We start from the raw sequence: 22,835 nt of genomic DNA, 5'->3' as shown, positions 1-22,835 counted from the left end.
GATTAAAGGTGTGAGCCACCACTGCTTGGCAGATAATATTTTTAATTTTAATTCTGATTTTCTTTTCTTTTTTTTGAGACAGGGTTTCTCTGTGTAGCTTTGTGCCTTTCCTGGAACTCACTTGGTAGCCCATGCTGGCCTCGAACTCACAGAGATCCGCCTGCCTCTGCCTCCCGAGTGCTGGGACTAAAGGCGTGCGCCACCACCGCCTGGCCTAATTTTCTTCTTTGAAGACAGGGTCTCATGTAGCCCAGGCTGGCCTTTAACTTGCTATGTAGCCAGGGATGACCTTGAATGTGATGATCCTCCATCCTCTACCTCTTTAAGTGCTAGGACTATGGGAATATACTACCCCAGCAGTTTATGGAATGTTAGGGATCAGACCCAGTACTTTGTGCAGGCTAGGCAAGGACTCTAACTGAGCTATATCCCCAGGTCCTGATTTTATTTATTTATTTTTGTTGGTTTTGAGACAGAGTCTCCTGTGTGTAGATCTGGCTTGCCTGGAACTTGCTGTGTAGACCAGGCTGGCTTTGAACCCACAGAGATCCACCTACCTCTGTGTATTAGTCACCTTTCTTTCTTTCTTTCATTTTATTTTTTAAATAATATAGCTTCTTCCTGATCAAATGGAGGATTTCTAAAAAAATGATTTATTTATTTTTATTTTATCTGTATTGGTATTTTGCCTGCATGTGTGTCTGTGTTGGATCCTCTGGAACTAGAGTTACAGACAGTAGTGAGTTGCCGTGTGGGTGCTGGGAATGGAACTCAGGTCCTCTGGAAGAAGAGCTGGTGTTCTTAACTGCTGAGCCACCTCTCCAGCCCCCATTAGTCACTCTTCTATTGCTGTGATACAACACTGGCAAAGGCCCCTTATGGAGTGGTCTATTTGGGCTTATGGTTCCAGAGGTCCATAGCCATCACATGGGGTGGGGGACACATAGCAGCAGGCAGGCATGGCTGCCGGACTAGCCAGCTGAGAGCTCACCCCTTGAGCAACAAGCAAGCAGCACAGAGAGCATAGGGAACGGTGTGAGGCTTTTAAACTCTCACAGCCCCCTTCCAGTGACATGCTTCCCCCAACAAGGCCGCACTCCTGAAGTACCACCAACTACTATGGGGACCATTTCATTCAAATCAGCACACTCTGTTTTTCTGAGTGCTGGGATTAAAGGTGTGCGCTACCACTGCCCGGCTTTTTTTTTTTTTTTTTTTTTTTTTTTTTAAGACAGTGTCTCATACAGTAGTATGGACTGGACTGGACTGGAACTTACTTGGCTGGCTTTAAACTCGTGGCAATCATTTTGCCTCAGTCTCCTGAGTGCTGGCTTATACCTGGTCTTGTTGCTGTTATTTTATTCCATTTATTTTTATTTTGTATGTACATGCATATGTGTCTTTGTGGGTGCTTGCATGCCATAGTGCACATGTGGAAGTCAGAGGAGAACTGCGGGAGGAGTTGGTTCTCTTATTCCCTCAAGTGGGGTCTGGGAATTGAACTCTGGTCTTCAGGCTTATTGGCAATCACCCTTACCCACGATGTCATCTCATCAATGATTATTTTTGTTGTAAACTATTAAGTTCATGAACTGCATGCACACTTGTAATCCCAGCATTTGAGAGGTGGAGACAGAAAGGGTAGGTGTTCAAAGTCATCTTAACCTACAGAGCAGATTGTAGGCCAGCTTGAGCTATAGGATCCCTTGCCTCAAAAAGAAAACCATCAGGGGCTGGAGAGATTATTAAGAGCACTTGTTCTAGCAGAGAACCCTAGTTTGGTTCCCAGCACCCAGAGGGTGAATAACAACTATGTATATCTCCAGTTCCAGGGGGATTCAATGTCCTCTTCTATCTTCTGAAGGCACCAGGCATGATGGACATACATGTGTGCAAGCAAAACAGCCATATACATAAAATAAAATTAAAAAAGAAAGCAAATTTATGGTATTTTTGCCTGGGCATGGATGGTGCGGAATGATAAAGAATGTACAGCTGGTATATATAGCAAATTTCAGGCCATTCACAGCTACACAGGGAGACCCTGTTTCAAAAACAAACCAAAACAAAATGAAAAAAACACGTTTTTATGATAATTTATTACAGAAGCCATAGAAAACTAAAATAATATCCAGATGGATTTTGATATCTCTGTGCTAGAACCCTGGTGAGTGGGGTGGGCTTTACCCTTGAATTGGACCTCTCTGCTGGCTTCTATGATCCCCAGGGTACTTACCCTGTACAGCTGCTGGGTGTCCTTCCCATGGATTCTAGCATCTGGCTTACCCAGAAGCCTTCCTTGCCCAGTTTTCAGATGGCATGGTAGGTAGTTCCTAAGGTTTTTTTTTAATGATTTATTTTTATTTATATATATATATGTGTGTGTGTACATGTGTACATATATGCCACATGTGTGTGAGTGCCCTTGGAAGCCAGAATAGGCTGTTGGAATCCCTGGAGCTAGACTTAGAGGCAGTTACAAGCCTCTGGATGTTGATACTAGGAAGTGAACTCAGGTCCTCTGGAAAGGCAGCAAGCGCTTCTAACTGCTGAGCCACCTCTCCAGACTGGCAAGTTTTCTCGTCCACATCAGTGATAACACTTCTTTCTGCTTCTTGTTCTCGGCATCTGGCCTGCTTCAAGAGCAACAGCCTATCATGGCAAGGAGTAGCCTTAAATTCCTCAGTCCACACTGGTTCCAGTGATGGCGACAATAGCATAAGATCTCCAGCTGCTCTCCTTCGCCCGCTTGTTTTCACATCATATGGGAGGTCCATATGCTTCTTTTCTCATGAACATGAAGTAACCTGCTATGTTGTTTATTCTTCTTTCTACAGTTGTCCCTCATATTACTGATGCTATCCAGGAGTGGGTCATGAATCAAGCCAAGGTGTCCGTGGACATTAGTAAGGAAGATCCCCAGATTTGCGTTATTGAGGCAAGCACGGGACTTTTCTTCATAAGCTACTGCCTGCTGGGTCTTTAAGCATCCAGTTTCCATTAACTCTCCCCTCTTGGGTATTGTGAACTAGGCTGGGGGCTGGGGTTCCAGCAGGGAACAACAGAGATGGTCAAAGTCAGTTATTGAACAGATAATTACATATTCTCTTGGGGTGAGGATGCAGTGGTCTGTGTGTGCAGACAGGTGAGTAACGTAGTCAGTGCTGGGGTTGGAGCCTTGAATGGACAGTTTCTTCTGTCCCTGAGGAGCCTATAAAACCCACTGTCCATACCAATGTAGTGTATTCTTTTATTTATTTGACAACAGAAGCTTTGGTAGCCCAGGCTGGCCTTGAACTTGATATATAGCCAATAAAGCCTTTGAAATCTGCCAAGTGCTAGGATTACAGGCATGTGCCATCCTTCCTGGTTTATGTCATGCTGGGCATGGGATCCAGGGCTTCATGTGTGCTAGGCATGTACGCTACCAACTGAGCTTCATTCAGATCCCAGAATGTGTTTTAATTCCTTGTATTAGAGAAATATTCGCAAAGTGCTGTGAAAAGCAGAGATTGGGTTGGGAAAGTCAGGTGGTGGGGGTTGATATCAACCATTTCTAGTATTTGAACTTGCCACTTGTTGACTGCTTTGACTTTTCTTTCATTCCCGTATGTCTATATAATGTAGTGTTTTATACAAACTGTTTTCTACCTGGGTGTTTCTTCCTTCCTGGTTTATACCAAGGAAGTGCTTCTTCTTAAAAATGAATGTGTGTGTGTGTGTGTGTGTGTGTCTGTCTGTCTGTCTGTCTGTATGTGTCCCAGTGCTCATGTGGAGGTCAGAGGACACCCTTGAGTGTGGGTCCTCAGCTTCCACTTCTACCTTGTTTGAGACAGGGTCTCTATTGCTTACTGCTTTGTATACCAGGCTAGCTGGCCTGTGGGCTTCTGATGATCCTCCTGCCTCCACATCCCATGTCTTGGTAGGCCCACACTACAATTACAGACACTTGTGCTACTATGTCTGGTTTTCATGTGGGTTCTGGGGATCTGAACTCAGGTTGTCAAGGCTTGCACAGTAAGTATTTAACCACTGAGCCATCTCCTTAGCCCCAGGGTTTCCTTTTAAAAAATATTTTTAAAAGACAGTCTCATATACCCTGGCCTCAAACTCCACTATATAGCCAAGAATGACCTTGAATTTCTGAACCTTCTGCCTCTACCTTCCACATGCTAGGATTACAGGCATGCATCACCATGTCCAGTTTTATGAGGCACTGGGGTTGGACACAGGGCTTCAGACCCTGCCAACTGAGCTGCATTCTTAGTCCCCTTTCTCAATTTTTTGTTATTATTTTGTGAATCAGTGAGTTTATCAGTCCTTCTTAGAAAGCACAGGTGAGTTAAAAAAAAAAAAAAAGGGCCAGGCATAGTGGCGCACACCTTTAATCTCAGCACTCGGGAGGCAGAGGCTGGCAGATCTCTGTGAGTTCGAGGCCATCGTGGTCTATGGTAGAGAGTTCCAGGCCAGCCAGGGCTATATGATAAGACTCTGTCTAAAAAACAAGAACAACACAAAGCCCAGGTGAGGAATTACTTAAAGAAGGCTGGATGACATCAAAAGCTTCCCACCTAGTAATGGGAGATGACCTCACGGAAGCTGGTCATGGAGTCCTCCCTTGCAGTTAACTTTTCACTTCTTTTTTTTTTGTGTGTGTCCAAAACCATGTATAGTACCTTAAACATTTGTGCTTACGATAGTTTTTTGTTTGCGTTTGATGTTTTTGAGACAAGGTTTCACTCTGTAGTCCAGGCTAGCCTGGGATTCATTATGTAGCCCACGCTGGCCTATAACTCCCAGCAGTCCTTGTGCCTCAGCTTCCCAAGTGCTAGAATTATGGTAGAATGCCACCACTTCTGACTGTGTAATAGTTGAACTTGTAAGTTGGATATAGTACAGGATTGAGAATAACAAAATAGAACAATTATAACAATAAATTATAATGCAGGTTATTTAAAGCTTATGGATTATCTATTGGAGTTTTAAGTTTAATAAATGCAAACTTATAGTAAGAAAGGACTATCTCAAGGGTTCTGAACACACTGGTAATAGGAGAGAGTAAAGGGAATTTCCAAATGGGTTGGGAGGCTGCAGTGCCACATTAGACCACATGAGGGCAGCAACGGATAAGATTTAAAGTCACCTTTCCTCTTGTTCCATTGACAACTATAGGATCCCTGTTGAAAAGCACAAGAGCAAGCTGTACTCCAGAGACTGGGGAAGGACTTTGAAGCTAGCCTGGGTTACATATGGAGCCCCAATCCAGTCTTGGCGACGGAGTCAGACCCTGTCACAAAACTCACCCCCCCCAAACACATTAACAAGCTGGGTGGTGGTGGTGCAGGCCTTTAATCCCAGTGGAAGCCAGGGGTCAGCATTGGTTATCTTCCTCAGTTGCTCACTGTCTTTTTGTTTGAGACAGGGTCTCACAGAACCTGTAGCTCATTGATTTGGCTAGACTTGCTGCTGCAAGCTCCAAGGTTCTGCCTGTCTCTACCCCTACCTTCTTTTTTTTTAAATTTATTTTTTTATTTTTATTTTTTATTTTCCGGAGCTGAGGACCGAACCCTGGGCCTTGTGCTTGCTAGGCAAGCGCTCTACCACTGAGCTAAATCCCCACCCCTCAACCCCCGCCTTCTGTGCACAGCTTTTTACATTCTCTGAATCGGACTCAAGTCTTCATGCTTGCCTGGCAGTCAAGTTATTGACTGAGCCCCGACCCTGTTTGCATTTATCGAGACAGTGGTTCTCCATGTACTTCAAGCTAACCTTGAAGTTAGTATGTAATCCAGGGTGGCTTTGAATTTACAGCAATTTTCCAGCCTCATTCAGCCTCCTAAGCACTACTGAGATTACATACAGATGTCTTCTTCCTCCTGCTGCCGCCGTGACTGCCTCTTCTTCCTCCTTCTCTTGTCCCTCCTCTCCTCTCCTCTCCTCTCCTCTCCTCTCCTCTCCTCTCCCTCCCCTCCCCCCCCTCTCCTCTCCTCTCCTCTCCTCTCCTCTCCTCTCCTCTCCTCTCCTCTCCTCTCCTCCTCCTCTCCTCTCCTCTCCTCTCCTCCCTCCCTCTCTCCCTCCCTTCCTTCCTCTTCTTTCTTGACATGGTTTTCCTGTGTAACCACTCTGGCTGTCCTGGAACTTGCCCTGTAAACCAGGCTGGCCTTGAACTCACAGAGATCCGCCTGCCTCTGCCTCCCCAGTGCCGGGATTAAAGGCATGGCACCACCACCCAGCATCACTATTTCAATCCATTGAACCACCCAAGCAGAAACAGGTGGCCATCAACCTTTCTTATCACAGGATTTGAGTATTTTATTCCAACTAGGACCATTGGTAGAAATAGTCTTACCTTTCTCTTCTGTGGTCCCTGTTTTGGATGATTCTTTTCATTACATTCATTTTTTATTGTGAATTTTTCTTTTATATTTATTTACTCTGTGTGTGTGTGTGTGTGTGTGTGTGTGTGTGTGCACATACATGTGTCACAGTGTGCATGCCAGGGTATGCCTGTGTAGGTCAGAGGAAAAGTTGTGAGAGTAAGTTCTCGTTACCTTGTAAGGTGCCAGGGTCCCTTAAACATAGGTCCTCAGGCTCGGTGGCAAGTGCCTTTACCCACTGGGTCATCTTGCCAGCCCTTGGAACTTTCTACCTGCCTGTGGGTTCTGTGTCCCAGTCTCTCTCCTGTTTTGATGATTTTAAAAGTTGCTTTACTTGTTAACATTTTATTTTTCTGTGTGGGTGGCTCCCCTGTATGTATGTATGCCTGTGTACCATGCCTGTGTACATGGTACATTCTCCAGGGACGGAAGGGAGCAGCCTCTCGGACTGGAGTTACAGACAGTGGTCAGCTGCCATGGTGCTGCGAGTTGAACCCAGGTCCTCCGGAAAAGCAGCCAGTGCTTTCTTTTCATCATCGAGCCATCTCTCTGTCCTCTCTGTCTCTTCTTTGAGACTGAGTCTCACTATAGCCCAAGCTGGCCTAGAACTCACTATTTAGCCCAGGAAGGCCTCAGACTCAAGACAGTCCGTCCTTCTGCCTCACCTTCTTTTTGTCACCATGCCTGGATTTTTTTTTGAGGTCGGATATATGTACTCCAGGCTAGTCTTGAACTTGTGATTGTTGTAGCCACATCACGACACCCCAATGCAAAACACACAGGGGTTTATTGATAACTAGCAAGCCTGGGCTTGGTCTGTGTCCAACACTCGACACAGCGGGTGAAGGACGATGGCCCTGAGCCCTCAGAGTGAGGGGATTTTAAAGGGAAAAACTGCAAGCAGGGTGGTACAAGCCTTGGCATCATATGATTGGGTGAGGGTGTGTAACCTTTGAATTTACTGGTTGGGGGTTACAGTTATCATTTTGGGACAGGCCTGGACAAGTCCCAGGCTCTGTCCTTGAGCTGCCATGGAGGCTGGCTGGCCTAGCACGTACTGACTGTGGGGGTTGACTCAGTGGCCCAGGATTTGTCCTTTACTCTCACACATAGCTCTAAGTTGGTGGGGGGTCCCAGACAGTAAACAGTTGGCTGAACCTTGAACGGTCAGAGTACATGCAGATAGGGAGCTATTGCAAAAGACTATGTCTTTTGTTCATGGCCTTCCCTGAAAGTGCTTGCTCAATTCTCAGAAAACTGAATTTGAGGCCTGATCTCCGAGAGAAGACTGAGCAGCCTATTATGGCATCTGCTTGGTCCTTTCATATTCCTGCCTCAGTTTTTCCAGTGCTGGGATTACAGATGTGTCTTACCAGACCAGGATTTTTTTTTCAGCCCAGGATTTTTTATTAATAGTTTTATTGAAGTTTAATATCATAAAATTTCATTCATTTTAAGTGTATAATTTAATGATTTTTAACATTTTTAGACTTCTGTTCTTGTGAAAGTATTAAACTTCAGTTCTTATCCCTCAGTCTATTAAAATTATGTCTAAAGCTTGGGATGGTGGCACACATCTTTAAAACCAGCTCTCAGGAGGCAGAGGCAGGCAGATCTCTGAGTTACAAGCCAGCCTGGTTTATAGCGTGAAGAGTTCCAGGATAGCCAGAGGTATGCAAAGAAACCCTGTCTTGAAAAATAAAAGTAAAACAAAACAAAATTATTTCTAAATCAGGTGTGGTGGCTCATGTTACATGTTCAAGGCTAGCCTGGGCTATGTAGAAGTCCAGGCCACCCTGGGCTACAGTATGAAACTCTCCCCAAAAGTAATTAATTACTTAATTTAGCTGGCCATTGTGGTACATGCGTTTAATCCCAGCACTTGGGAGGCAGAGGTAGGCAGATCTCTGACTTCAGAACCATCCTGCTCTATATAGGGAGTTCCAGGTCAGCCAGGATTGTATAGTTAGACCCCATCTCAACAGAAAATTAACTTAAAAAGCAAGCGAGTTTCATTGGTTTGTGGACTGTGGGAGATGTTTGGTCATTTGTGCCTTATTTTCGTTTTCCCCCCTCAGCTGGGAGGCACTATTGGAGACATTGAAGGAATGGCATTTGTGGAAGCATTCCGACAGTTCCAGTTTAAAGCCAAAAAAGAGAATTTCTGTAATATTCACGTCAGCCTCGTTCCACAGGTGGGCCTTTCCACATAAGTATGTGGCGTGTGAGCTTTGGTCAGTTTTGCACTGATATTTTAGGTGACCTCCGTTTGAAGTTCAAGAGCCATAAATTGTCCGTTTGTTCTTTCTTTTTTAGCCCAGTGCGACTGGAGAACAAAAAACCAAACCCACACAGAACAGCGTCCGCTCGCTGAGGGGCCTGGGTTTGTCTCCAGATCTGGTGAGTTAAGCCCAGTGGGTACGCTTGTCTCTAAGGTGTTTTGGAGTAGGACCTGCCTGCGTTTCACAGGCTAGAACACCCACTAAGAATGGCTTATTTACTCTGGTTTTGCTGCTGGGGATGGAACTTAAGGCCTTGCACATACTAAGCACGTGCTCTACCTTTGAACTATACAACCTCCCCCCATACCTGAATCTTTAACTTAACATCTGAGTCATTTGTCCCTCTCAAATGGCTCCTGGGACAGCAAACTTTGTATCTGGCATCCAGAAAATGAGTATTTCTTTTTTTTTTTTTTTTTTTTTTTTTTTTTTTTTTTTTTTTTTTTTTGGTTTTTCGAGACAGGGTTTCTCTATGTAGCTTTGCGCCTTTCCTGGAGCTCACTTGGTAGCCCAGGCTGGCCTCGAACTCACAGAGATTCGCCTGCCTCTGCCTCCCAAGTGCTGGGATTAAAGGCGTGCGCCACCACCGCCCGGCTGAGTATTTCTTTATCCTTAAATTGGCTCCATTGATAGCAGACAAGATACAACAATGCGCTGTCATTTATAAGGTTCCTGGCTCCTTCAGAGTGAATGGGAAACCTTGGGATTTTCCTGTGTCCCTTCAAGGACTGGCTATCTTTGCTCTGAGCTTTAGTCTAAGAAGCATTCATGTGTTCCTATATAGGTAACCCAGTTACAGCCAGCAGCTTGTCGGGGGTCCACAAAGCAGCTGCCTTCTTTTTGGGTTTTCAGGACAGGGTCGGTCTCTCTCTCTCTCTCTCTGTCTCTCTCTCTCTCTGTCTCTCTCTCTCTCTGTCTCTCTCTCTGTCTCTCTCTCTGTCTCTGTCTCTCTCTGTCTCTCTCTTTCTCTCTATCTCTCTCTGTCTCTCTCTCTGTCTCTCTCTCTCTCTCTCTCTCTCTCTCTCTCTCTCGACAGGATTTCTCTGTGTAGCTTTGGAGCCTGTCTTGGAACTCGCTCTGTAGACCAGACTGGCCTCGAACTCACAGAGATTCACCTGTCTCCGTCTCCCGAGTGCTGGGATTAAAGGTGTGTGCCACCACGGCCCGGTACAGCTGCCTATTTTTCTAAATAAAAATTTATGGACACACAATTACTTATTTATTTGCATATAGTCTGTAGCTGTTTTGGCACAGCCTTCCCTGGAAAGCTAAAATGTTTCCTGTGTGACCCTTTAGTGAAAGTTTGTTAACTTCGGATCTACCCCCTCTTTTATTTAACGAAACAGCCCTGTAGAGCTTTAAGTCCGCCAGAGACATTTGGATGCTCTGAGTTCTTTCTGGTAGACTTCTGTTGAACTTAGTGAGAAGTGCTTTGCTAGTGGCCAGACCAATTTCTCATGCTACAGCAGGGTGCCCAGAGTGAACAAGTGCATCCTTGGTCTAGTCTCTTGTAGAAAACAAAGCATAGAATGATTTTCTGACGATGACTTGGGCAGTTTGATCAGCCCTGTTCCCATTTACTGACCCATGCGTGACTGCCTTTCACAGATTGTCTGCCGTAGTTCAGCACCCATCGAGATGGCTGTGAAGGAGAAGATTTCTATGTTTTGTCATGTGGACCCTGATCAGGTTGGTGCTTGGTGCTCCTTAGAGTAAAAGTTGTTGATTCACTTTGTGTGTGTGTGTGTGTGTGTGTGTGTGTGTGTGTGTGTGTGTGTGCTTCTGCTATGACCCGTGTGCGGAGATCAGAGGACAACTTTGTGGATGGAATCCATTCTTTCCTACCTTTAGGTTGGTTTCAGAGATCAAAATCAGGGTGTGAGGATATGTAGCAAATGCCTTTACTCACTGAGCCACACAGTCTCATGTAACCCAGGCTGACCTGAATTCCTGATTCTCCTACATGCCATGTGCTGAAAACAGTCATGAGCTGCCCCTTGAAGCTCAGGGTGGACGTTTTAGCTCAGTGAACTTCTAGTAAGAGTACTGTGTGCTGTCTCTTTAGCCTTTTTTCATGCTTTGTTTTGCCAGGACACATACTGCTTCATTCGGTTTTCTTTTGTACCTGTTACAGCTTAACACACTTTAAATCACACAGTATGCTGACATTCACACTATGTTTTCGGTTCATATAAGTGGCCTGGCTGATTTCATTTCTCCATAAATTACCCTAATTTAGGCTCTGGCCTTCTGTCTGCAGGACTTCCAACCTGGGTATTCTGACATTTAAATTTCCTTTTTCTTTCTCGCTCTTGTTCCCAGTAAGCTCATGGTATGAGGGGTTACAGTTGGCTACAGTTTATAAAGAGTGTGTGACTGAAGCTCAGGATCAGGGTGAGGCTTGCTAGAAAACCTTTCTTCCAGCTCTAGGTTCTCTTACAGATGCCTAATGGGGTATCTGTTCTCGGGGAGCGAGCTGATAGAGTCCTCTGCTTGAGCCTTCCAAGCCTGAACTGCTTTTAAAAGAAGGGTCTCTCTCTCTCTCTCTGTCTCTGTCTCTGTCTCTCTCTCTGTCTCTGTCTCTCTCTTCTCTTAATGTCTGGGTCAATTTGTTTTGGTTCAGTTGTTTTGTGTACCCTTCCTCTTGGTAGACAGTGCTTTGCATGTGGATTAAGCAAATACAGCCTGGTTTCCAGAACAGAAAAAGATAAATAAAACATTTTGCATTGGATTGCTGAGAGCTTAGAGGAGGAAGATAGAGTTCCAACTGTGGCTGTTGTGGAGTCTAAGACCTGTAACAGTGATCCAAGTCTCTTATTTTTTAAGATTTATCTTTATTATTTTGAGTTTATATGTATGTGTGTGGGTTTGTATAAGTGAGTACAGGTGTCCAAAGAGATTGTGGGTATCGGATCCCCTGAAACTGGAGTTACAGGTGGTTTTGAGCTGTCTGATGTGGGTGCTGGGAATCTAACTTGTGTCCTCTGCAAGAGCTGTAAGTCCTCTTGACCGCTGAGCTATCTCTTCAGCCCCAGTGATCCAGTCTTGTTTTTTCTTCTTATTTATTTATTTTTGAGACAAGGTTTCTTGTAGCTCAGGCTGGCCTCAAACTCTCTATGTAACTAAAGATGACTTTGAACTCCTGATCCTCCTGCTTCTACCTCCCAGGGTGTGTGTGTCACAGCATGGAGAATGGGTAAATAACTCCATGCTTTCTACTTGTTGAAGTTGCAGTTGCCTACAGATGTAGTGTTTTTTTTTATGTGTATGAATGCATGTCTGCATGCATATTTGTATACCTTGTGCATGATTGGTGTCCAGAAAGGCTAGAAGAGGGTGTAAGGTCTTCTGAGACTGGAGTTACAGACAGTTGTGAGCTTCCATTCAGGTCCTGAGAAGCAAATTTGGGTCCTCTGGAAGAACAACAGCTGTTAAGCCCCCTTCCACTTTTGAGACAAGGTCATCATAGTCTAGCCCATACAGGTTTCAATTTTGTGATCCTCCTGCCTCAGCCTCCTGAGTGCTGAGATAACAGGTGAGTGCCAACATGCTTGGCTTGAGATTTAGGTAGTGTTTTTGTTTTTAGAATGGGTGTCATGTAGCCCAGATTGGACTGAAACTGATTCTCTTGCCTCTATCTCACAAATACTGAGATTATAGGAATCCACCACCATGCGTGCCGATTTTTTTTTCAGTGTTGGTGATACTAGAAAAGTCCTCCAACACTGAACCCTCTGAGATTTAGCTTTGATTAGTAATTGGGATGGAACCCCATATTGGTGACATCTTGGCACTTGGAACTGCCCTGGTACATGCACAGTAATGCACTATAGTCTGACTAGCAATATTCAAACCAGTGAAGAACTCTTGGTTTTATAGCTGTGGTGTTGGGAAAATCGAACCCAGAGATGGCAGAACATTTTTGGCGTTTATTTGGGATTTGGCAGATTCTTAAATGCCTCCAGGTACCCTGTCTCATGTTCTTGAGAGGATGTTAAAAGCCGTTAATTAGGTCTAGTGAAAAACACTGTAGCTTAAAGGCAGTCTTTAACAGGTGTGATTAATTTCCCCATGGGCACTGTGCCCTTGTAAATTTACCAGAGAGAAGGGAACAGGGAACAAGGTGGCAGACATCAGCAACTACAGCAGCAGGGATAACAATCTCCTACACACCTGTGCAAGACAAGGTCTGTCTAAGTGTGGTGCTTCTGGGGCCGCACTGGGCGGTACATGTAAGTCATGTCAGCTCACTATGTTTTTAATTTTTCAATTTTCTTTCTTTCTTTTCTTTTTTCCAAGACAGGGTTTCTCCGTGTAGTTTTGGAGCCTATCCTGGAACTCACTCTGTAGCCCAGCCTGGCCTCAAACTCTGCCTGCCTCTGCCTCTGCCTCTCAGTGCTGGGATTAAAGGTGTGTGCCGCCAGCACTTGGCTTATTTTTTAACTTCCTTGAGACTGTGTTTTATGTAGTCCAGGTTGGTCTCCATCTTTTACACAGAGGAGGGTGACCTTGAGCTTCTGATCTTTCTGCCTTAAGCTCCCCCAAATTCCCCAAATGCTGGGATTTCAGGCATGTGTGACTATGCCCAACTTTAAGAAAAATTTTTTTAGGGTTGGGGATTTATCTCAGTGGTAGAGTGCTTGCCTAGCAAGCACAAGGCCCTGGGTTTAGTCCTCAGCTCCAAAAAAAGTTTTTTTAAATTACATTTGTGTGTGCATTGTGTGCCATAGTGCCCACGTGGAGGATCCAGCTCAAGTCATCAGGCTTGATGCTAAGCTCCTTTACCTAGTAACACCCCCACCCAACACCCCCACCAGCTTTTATATATAAACAGGGTCTCAGTATCCTAGACTGGGCAATATAATAGATGCTGGCTTTGATCCTCTTGCTTCTGCTTCCCAAATGCTGGGATTAGATGTTTGTGCCAGCCTGAGGTATTAAAAAAACAAAAAACTAAACCCAAATAAACCAAACAGGGTCTCATTTAGCCCTGTCTGGCCTCAAACGAGACCAGGCCTGTTTCTGCCTCCTGTTTGCTGGGATTAAAGGTGTGTATCACCACACCTGGCTTCTCCAGAGGTATTTATGTATGTATGTATGTATGTATGTATGTATGTATGTATGTATATGTTGGGGTATTTTGTTTGCATGTATGCCTGTGCACTATGTGTGTGCCTGGTCCTTCAGAGACCCTGGGGCTGGAGTTACACGATTGTTATGAATTGCCATGTGGATGTTGGTAATTGAACCCAGGTCCTCTGGAAGAGCAGCCAGTGCTCTTAACCACTGAGTTATCTCTCTAGCCCTTTCTCCAGAGTTTTTATTGGAATATTTGTATAGAGGCATGGTTAGTGGATTATTTGCCCATGTGTTTGAGCTCAGTTTCCCTCCTCGTCCCCTCCTGAGATATTGGTCGGCAGTCCTCTAATCACTTGGTTGGTTTTTCTTTGGTGGCCATTTGGAAGTTTTCTCAGGACCACCAGCAAAGACACTTGCTTCACTCAGGAAATTTGAGAAGTTTTTGAAGCTTGTGCCAGGAACTGGGGACTAAGACCGGACAGTTCCAGTCCTCTCTCATCATCTGCAAGGGATTGGTGGTTCTAGGACGCCTCAGGAATATCAGATTCCCCCAGTGCTCAAGTCTCTGCAAGACAATGGTGCAGGCCTGGGTGCCAAGCCTCACAATCTGCGTTCCAGTTTTCATGACCCATAGCGGTGGAAGGGAAAACCAACTCCTGCAAGTTTTCCTCTCATCTCCACACACATGTATGCTGCATGCGCGAATGCTCTCTCTCAAGCAATGTTAAAATAAAACAAAACGGTGCAGTACTTGTATATAACCTGTGACAGCCTCCTAAATACTATATCTTTAGATGACTTACACCCAGTACTATGTCAAAAGGATGTAAACAGTACATCCTTCTTTTTCTTTCTTCCCTTCTTCCATTGACATTCTTTCTTTTGATTTTTTTTTAAGATTTATTTATTTTATGTGTGTGAGTGTTTTTCATGGATGTATGTATGAGTAGCATATGCATGCCTGGTGCCTGCAGAGGTCAGAAGAAGTCTTTGGAGCCTCTGGAACAGAAGTTAGCGATTGTCTTATTCACTGTTCTATTGCTGTGAAGAGACACCACGACCAAGGAAATTCCTTTGTTGTTGTTTTTTGAGATAGGGTTTCTCTGTGCAACAGTAGGAACTTGCTTTGTAGACCAGGCTGGCCTTGAACTCACAGAGATTCCCATGCCTCTACTTCCCAAGTGCTGGGATTAAGGGTGTGCACCACTACTCCTGGCCAACCAATAAGATAAGGTATTTAAATTAGGGGTTTGCTTGTAGTTTTAGAGGTTTAGTCCATTATCATCATGGTGGGACTTGGCAGCATGCAGGCAGGCACTGGAGCAATACCTGAGAACTACATCCTGATCCACAGGCAGAGAGAGAGAGGGAGAGAGGGGGGAGAGAGAGGGAGAGGGAGACAGAGAGAGACAGAGAGACAGAGACAGAGAGACAGAGAGACAGAGAGACTGAAACAGACTGGGCCTGGCATGGGTTTTAAAAATCTCAAAGCCCACCTATAGTGACTCCAACAAGGCCACACCTACTCCAACAAGGCTGCTCCTCCTAATCCTTCTAATCCTTTCAAACAGTTCTACTCCCTGGTAACTAAGTTTTCAAATATTTGAGCCCATGAGGGCTATTCTTATTCAAACCACCACAGTGATGGTTGTGAGCTACTTTGTAGGTACTGAGAGTCAAACCCAGGTCCTCTGAAAGAACAACAAATACTTTTAGGTGTTTAGACATCTCTCCAGCACATATTCATTTATTTATTTATTTATTTATTTTTGTCTTTTTTCCCCCTTAGGAGCTGAGGAATCAATCCAGGGCCTTGTGCTTGCTAGGCAATCACTCTACCACTGAGCTAAATCCCCAACCCCTTTCTTATTTTCTTTCTTTCATTACTGCTTCCTCCCTCCCTCCTGCTCTCCTTCTCTTCTTTCTGAAGTTGTATTTTGCTGTATAGCTGAGGCTGGCTTTGAATTTCTTATGGTCCTCTTTCTTGCCTCAGCTTCCTGGGAAGCTGGAATTAGGCCTGTGCCCGAACACGTAGCTTTCTTATTTTAGTATAAGCCATTTCTTGAGTTTTGTCTTATTCCAATGGTGTATTAAGAAAGATGTTTTATTATCATTGATCAGGTCATCTGTATCCATGATGTTTCTTCCATCTACCGAGTGCCTCTTCTTTTGGAGGAGCAAGGCATGGTTAAATATTTTAAGGAGAGATTGGACCTGCCCATCAGTGATTCAAGCAATTTGCTTTTCAAGTGGAAAGCCATGGCTGACAGGTATGTGAAAGGAATTCTTTATGTAAATTTTTTGACATAGATAGGACTTCTAAAAACTTCTCCCAGTTCTTTCCCGACTTTCTCAGTCTTTATAAATGCATGGGAAGTTAGGACCGTGGGATTACAGATGAGCATACTACAGCATCTGGCTTTATGTGGCTTTGAACTGACTTTCTCTTGCCTTTGTGGCAAGTTCTCTACTGACTGAGCTCTCACCCTGGCCTCTTTACGTAATTTTTAATAATTGTTGGGCCTGTAGGTGGAAGTAAAACCTACTTGAAAGGGCCAGTATGTCCTGTTCACAATTTTGTATGTGTATGTTCTGGTGTGGATGTATCTAAGTTTGTTGTTAGAGTATTTCTCTGTGTTGAAGATTTTTGGAGCTGTTGACTTTGCTGAAATTAAACCCAAGTGAGTTAAAGAGATTTGGATTCTCAGCCAGGCGGTGGTGGCGCACACCTTTAATCCCAGCACTCGGGAGGCAGAGGCAGGTGGATCTCTGTGATTTTGTGGCCAGCCTCGTCTGCAGAGCAAGATCCAGGACAGGCACCAGAACTACACAGAGAAACCCTGTCTCAAAAAACCGAGAGAGAGAGAGAGAGAGAGAGAGAGAGAGAGAGAGAGAGAGAGAGAGAGAGAGAGATATTTGGATTTTCAAAGGAATATATATACTTAGCTGGCCTTGAACTCAGAGATTTGCCTGTCTCTGCCTCCTAAGTGCTGGGATTAAAGGCATGCGCCACCACTGCCCAGCTCAAAGGAATATTTTTAATTTTGGAAGTTTGATTTATTTATTTTTTTAGATTTATTTATTTATTATGTATAAGTGTTCTGTCTACACATATTCCTGCACACCAGGAGAGGGCACCAGATCTCATTACAGATGGTTGTGAGCCACCATGTGGTTGCTGGGAATTGAACACAGGACCCCAGGAAGAGCTGCCAGTGCTCTTAACCTCTGAGACATCTCTCCAGCCCCTGGAAGTTTGATTTATGTATTAATTTACTTTTTATTTACTGAATATTTACTCCACCTTTTTCTTTATCTAGTCCTGGGGCCAGAACTCAGGGCTTTCTGCATGTTAGGCAAGTGCTATGTTGCTGAGCTACATCCCTAGCCTGATTTATAGTTGTAAGTGGTAGAGTTTTTGTTTGATTTGGCTAACATTTCCTAAAGAAGATCCTTTATATGGGACGTTTGGCTCTGCTATTACCATTCCATCTGGCAGTGACTTGTTTGTTTGGTTTGGTTTGGGGATAGTCTCATGCAGTCCATACTGGCCTTGAACTCCTGCTTCTGTCTTCAGAGTGCTGGGGTTATATAGGTATCTACCACTCCCATCCAGTAGTTATGTATCTTAAAAATTTTTATTTTAAAATTATATTCATTTATTTTGTGCATATGCACACTTGAATACCAGTTAAAAGACAACTTTTAAAAGATATTCTTTCCTTTCTTCAAATCCTTAATTGTATCAGCAAAGACAAGGCCATTTTTATAAGTTTTTTGCTGTTGTTGTTTTCCCTCCAAGACAGTGTTCCTCTTTGTGGCCCTGACTGTCCTGGAACTTGTTCTACAGACCAGGGTGGCCTCAAACTCAGAGGTCTGCCTGCCACTGTCTTCTGGGTGCTGCGATTAAAAGTGTGTGCCGCTACATCTACTTCTTAAGGTTCTTAGGGATTTAAAGGCGTCAGCCTCCATACCCAGATAATTTTTTCCCTCCCTTTGAGGATTGAACCCAGGGCTTCAAACATACAAGCCTTAATGTGTGAGCTCCATCTCCAGCCTGGTGGGGACCTGTTGAGCCTAGCACAGTCTTCAAAGTAAACAGCGATCACGATATCTGTATCATTTGGACAGTCATGTTGGTTTATTGGTAACTGCACTGTAATGGCCACCCCTTCACGGTAGTCTGTAGAGCCACGTAAGGAGTCAGTGAGAGGGCAGAGCAGCTGCTCTGATGATGCAAGCTCACTGCCACTTAGAGGCCAGGGGTCCTGGTTAAAGTGGCTGTGTTCCTTTCCGGGGACCCCAGGCTGAAATGAGATACCCCCTTCCCACTTTGGGACCTGCCCGTGTTGTGTGGGCCTGTAAAGTAGACTCTCCTCCCCATTCCTCAACAACTCACAGTAGTATCAGAAGCCTGCCTTGCACCTCTGTGATAGCTGTGTTCATCATATGAGGTGAACCTGTGGCTGATCTGGGAAGTGAACGTTTACGGGGAAAGTCAATATAAGGATGGGCTTAGGACATCAGCCAGCCAGCACAGCAGCCCCCACCCTGGGGTGTTTGGCTCATGCACTCATCTGTCTATCACCATGTGACTTTTGTCAAGGAAGTCTGGACATGAGTAGAAAGGGGAGCCTATAACTGCCTTTACTGTGCCTTCTTTTGGGTCAGAGCCATGTCCTTCCTCTTTGTGAGGAGAAAGTGAGGCCCAGCTAACTCTTTGCACACTGGCAGCTGCGATTGCTAAGTAGGTGGACCACACCTTGGGACAAAATATCTGCTTCTTGTGGCATCTCTAATATTTGGCTTGAGATTAACTTGCTTTCGGTTATCAGGAATTCAGCATCACCATTATAATCATCATCATCATCATCATCATCATCATCATTTTGTGATACTGGAGTTTGAACCCAGGGCCTCGTGCATGCTAGGCAATTGCTTTACCACTTCTGGCCACACACTGCTGTGAATTCTACTGAGCAAGATAAAATTAAGCAGAGTTAAAGGCTTGATACCCTTCCCTAGGGTCTTTTATTATGAATCTTCCTGGGAAGTCTTAACCTTTCTTGTTACATTTAGTCTCTTAGTTTTATTTTCTTCCACCCCACCTAGTTTATGTTTTTGTGTTTTTAATTTATTTTATCTCTATGTGTTTGAGGCGGTGGCTCACTGTGTAGCTCTGACCAGTATGTAGATCAGGGAGACCTCAGACTCAGAGTGATCTCTGCCTGCCTCTACCTCCTGTGTGCTACCTTATCTGGTTTATTTTTTATTTTTGAGGTGCAATCTCATGTCTCCCAGGCTGTCCTTGAACTCACTGTGTAGCTGAGGATGATCTTGAACTTATCATCCTGTCTTCAGTTCCTGAGTGCTAGGATTGATGACAGCTGTGTTACCACCATGCCATTTCTACATGGTGTTGAGGATCATCAAACCAAGGGCTTCCAGCATGCTAGGCAAGCACTCTGCCAACTGTGCCACATCCTGGCACTCAGCCTGTTTTTGTTTTTGCGTCTGTCTATGCAGTTTTGCATGTGTGTGTGTTAGGGTCACACACATATTTATGTACATGTGTGTGTGGTCCAAGGTTGACATCTCATATTTTCCTCACTATCTCCACTTTATATATTGAGACAGGTCTCTTGCTGATTCTGGGGCTTGCTGCTTCAGCTAGTCTGGCTAGCCAGCTTGTCCCAGGGAACCCATCTCTACCTTCCTTGCCCTGGGATTACAGCTGGGCCACTATAACCATCCTGCATTTACATGAGTTCTCAAGATTTCAAGTGTTACATCCACTAAGACTTATCCCCACCTCCCAGTCTGTTTTTGATACTTTTTTTTTTGCCCACACTGCAGATGAAGATATGAAAGGGGGATACCTTCTTATGGTAACATTTTGTCTCCATGTTTGGGGCAAGAACTTGCTTCAAAGCACTACAATATCATCTACAGACCTAACATCTGATCACCATATTTTTCATACTCTCTGAACAGATTTCCTGACAAAAGCAACACTGAAAATTGTGTCTATAATTGTGAAATGTGATTGAGTGTCTTTTGTAGAATGGAATTTTCTCATCAAAATGATCTAAATGTCTTGTAATATTTTAAATAGTTCTCCTAGCGCTATTCTTCAGACATGTTCCAAATAATCAGACTTTAGTGTGCCAATTGGGAATGTGATAATTTTAATTTAGACAACTTTGAATGCATTTTCTTATATGATGTCACCTTACAAACATACTTGAATGTTTCCTGTTGACAAGTACATTGCATTTTCTTATATAGTGTTACCTTATAAACTAATTTATAAACAGCACAGTGTTTATGAAATAGCTTTTTATTTTTTTGTTTTGATGCTTTAAGTTTTTCTTTGATAAACTCTGAGATTTATATCTATACCTGCTTATGTAAGCCAACATTGAGGATTCTTGGGGTTTCTAAAGAAACTGTTTTGTTTTTTAATCTTTGTGTGTGTGTGAGAGTGTGTGTGTGTGTGTGTGTGTGTGTGTGCATGCATGCACATGTGCATTTGTGCTACCATATGCATGTGGGGACAGAGGACAATTTCTGGGGGCTCTTTTGTCTCCACCTCCTATCTCATAGGAATGCTGGGATTACAGATGTGTATTGACATGCCTACCTTTTTACATGGTTTCTGGAGATAAGAGTTCAGGTCCTCATCCTTACGTGTCAAGTGCTTTACCTACTGAGCCATCTTCCCAGCTCTTCTTGTGTTTTTGAAATCTGATGAGCAGATTTTGGCATGTTGGAGGAGAGATTCGTGTCAAGTACACTGAGTGTCTTGTCTGTCTCTAAAGCTCTGAAAAGTACCTTGGAATAAGAGCAGTGGCTGCATTGTTGCTTGTGATGTTTCATAGTGTGCATATGGACTTTGAGCTTGTTTCCCCTCTCAGGTATGAAAGACTGCAGAAAATATGCTCCATCGCCCTGGTTGGTAAATACACCAAACTCAGGGACTGCTATGCCTCTGTGTTCAAAGCACTGGAACACTCAGCCTTGGCCATCAACCACAAGTTGAATCTGATGGTGAGTCCCAGCCTGCTCTTCTAGTTATTTCTTTATTTTATTTTTAGTTATTTGTATGTGTAGCTATTTCTATGTGTGAGTGTGTACATGTGAGTGCAAGTGCATGAGGGAGGCCCGAGACATTGGATCTCCCTGGAGCTGGAGACAGAGGTGGTTGTGAGCCGCTTGATATGAGTGCTGGGAACCCAGCAGTACCGGGTGCTCTTAACTGCTGAACTGTCTCTCCAGACCTCTTCTAGATAGTTCTGTCACTCCAGTATTTTGTATTCTAAAGAGGCAGATTGGGCTGGGTTATGGCTCAGTGCTGGAGTGCTTATTTAGCATGATCAAGGCCTTTGGTTCCTTCCCCAGCACTGCAAAACAAATAAACACAATTTATAAATTCCCAAAGAGGCGGAATTGTGATGAAGGGCTTTGAAGTCCAAGCACTGCATGGAAAGTTGAAAAGGAGGACTGACAGGACTCAACATACAGTCCTAGCCATGTCTAAGATTTATGATAGCCAGAGAATACAAAGGAAAATCGGCAAATGGAAGAGTCTTATGGGGTGGAGTCTGGGGAAAGGCAAGTGCAAGCTTACCAGAGACCTTTCCAACATGAAGTTGCATAGATTCAGCTGGAAGTCCCCCAGTGATGACCTGTGATAACATATGTAAAGTGCTCCTTACTAGGAAGCTCACTAGAGAGTCAGTGCCCAGGTCATTTCCTTTCCTTCTTCCTCTCTCTCTTCTATCTTTCCGTCCATCTCCCGCTCCTTCTCCCCTTACACTTTGTGGTACTAGGATTAAACCTAGGACTTTGAGCACACTAGGCAAATGTTGTATCACTAAGCTATATTCCTAGCCCTCTTTTAATTTTACGGTTTGAGACAGAGCTTTGCTAATTTGACCATGCTCCTCTGTACCTTATAGGATCCTCTGGAAAGAATGAGGCCTCACTGAACTCCTTCTAAGCTAGACTAGCCCTCAGTTATTGAATAACTTAGATAGCTGTGTAAGACAAATCTTAAAAGGTCTTATTAGTAAAAACCTGGAGCTAGATATTGGGGTAAAATCTGAGAGATCAGGGAAGCAGAAAGAAGCCACAGCCACATATTCTTATTGCTAGAAATCCTTAGCCAAAGAGAGGCCTACTTCCTGTATACCCATGCCTATATGCCTTTCTGTCCCTGCCTTCTTACTTCCTCTCTCTGCCCAGCTGTATCACTTCTTGTCTGTCTATACAGACCTCCGGCCCTCTATGGTTAGTGCTGGGATTAAAGGCATGTGCCACCACACCTGGCTCTGTTCCCAGTGTGGCCTTGAACTTACAGAGATCCGGATGGATCTCTGCCTCCCGAATGCTAAGATTAAAGGCATGTGCTACCACTGCCTGACCTCTATGTTTAATATATTGGCCGGCTTTTTCCTCTGATCTCCAGATAAGCTTTATTAGGGTGCACAATATATTGGGGAACATAATATATCACCACATAGCTGTAGTATTTTTGAGTGTTTATTTTTCTTAAATGTTCCTTTAATCTGTTGGGTTTTTGATGTTTTTTTTTTTTTAGTACATAGACTCCCTTGATCTGGAGCCAATCACCAAAGCCGAGGACCCTGTGAAATTCCATGAAGCTTGGCAGAAGTTGTGTTTAGCTGAGTGAGTACCAGGGACTGTCCACACGTGGAGGACAATGTCATTGTGCTTTCTCTGTAACTATTCCACTTGTAACAGTTGCTGGCTTTTATGCATTTGGAGTAGGTAAGTCCTGGTGGTCTTTGCAGGTGGTTGTGCAGCATTCCCGCCACATTGCATTCAGGTGTACCATACGAGCTCAGGTGGCATGGGCAGCAGGAGTGGTTTTCTTTGGAGAGGGTGTGGAGACTGCATTGCAGGGAAAGAGTGCTGATTTTACCGAAAGAGGCAGTGATGACTGCTGCATATATAAAGTGAAGTACAAGCAGGACCTTTCTCTGATTTTCTTTTCCATGTGTTTACTAATTTATTTTTATTTTAATTAATTAATTGATTGCTGAATTAGGGTCTTTTTTAGCCCAGACTGGCC

The 22,835-nt window shown here is 44.1% G+C and overlaps 1 protein-coding gene across 1 annotated transcript in view; it reads left to right on the top strand.

Moving 5' to 3' along the window:
• Window positions 1-22,835, top strand: part of Ctps2 (CTP synthase 2) — a 107,714-nt gene that overhangs the window by 5,659 nt on the left and 79,220 nt on the right. Inside the window, 7 exon segments of the mRNA XM_028887755.2 lie at window positions 2,838-2,938; window positions 8,456-8,572; window positions 8,694-8,777; window positions 10,268-10,348; window positions 15,860-16,008; window positions 20,656-20,788; window positions 22,341-22,429. Of these exon segments, the coding sequence (XP_028743588.1) occupies window positions 2,838-2,938; window positions 8,456-8,572; window positions 8,694-8,777; window positions 10,268-10,348; window positions 15,860-16,008; window positions 20,656-20,788; window positions 22,341-22,429 (754 nt within the window).

This window comes from Peromyscus leucopus, chromosome X, assembly GCF_004664715.2.
Source record: "Peromyscus leucopus breed LL Stock chromosome X, UCI_PerLeu_2.1, whole genome shotgun sequence".
Lineage (NCBI taxonomy): Eukaryota > Metazoa > Chordata > Mammalia > Rodentia > Cricetidae > Peromyscus > Peromyscus leucopus.
Note: the sequence above shows the minus strand (reverse complement) of the source record. Positions and strands in the feature narration are given on the sequence as shown.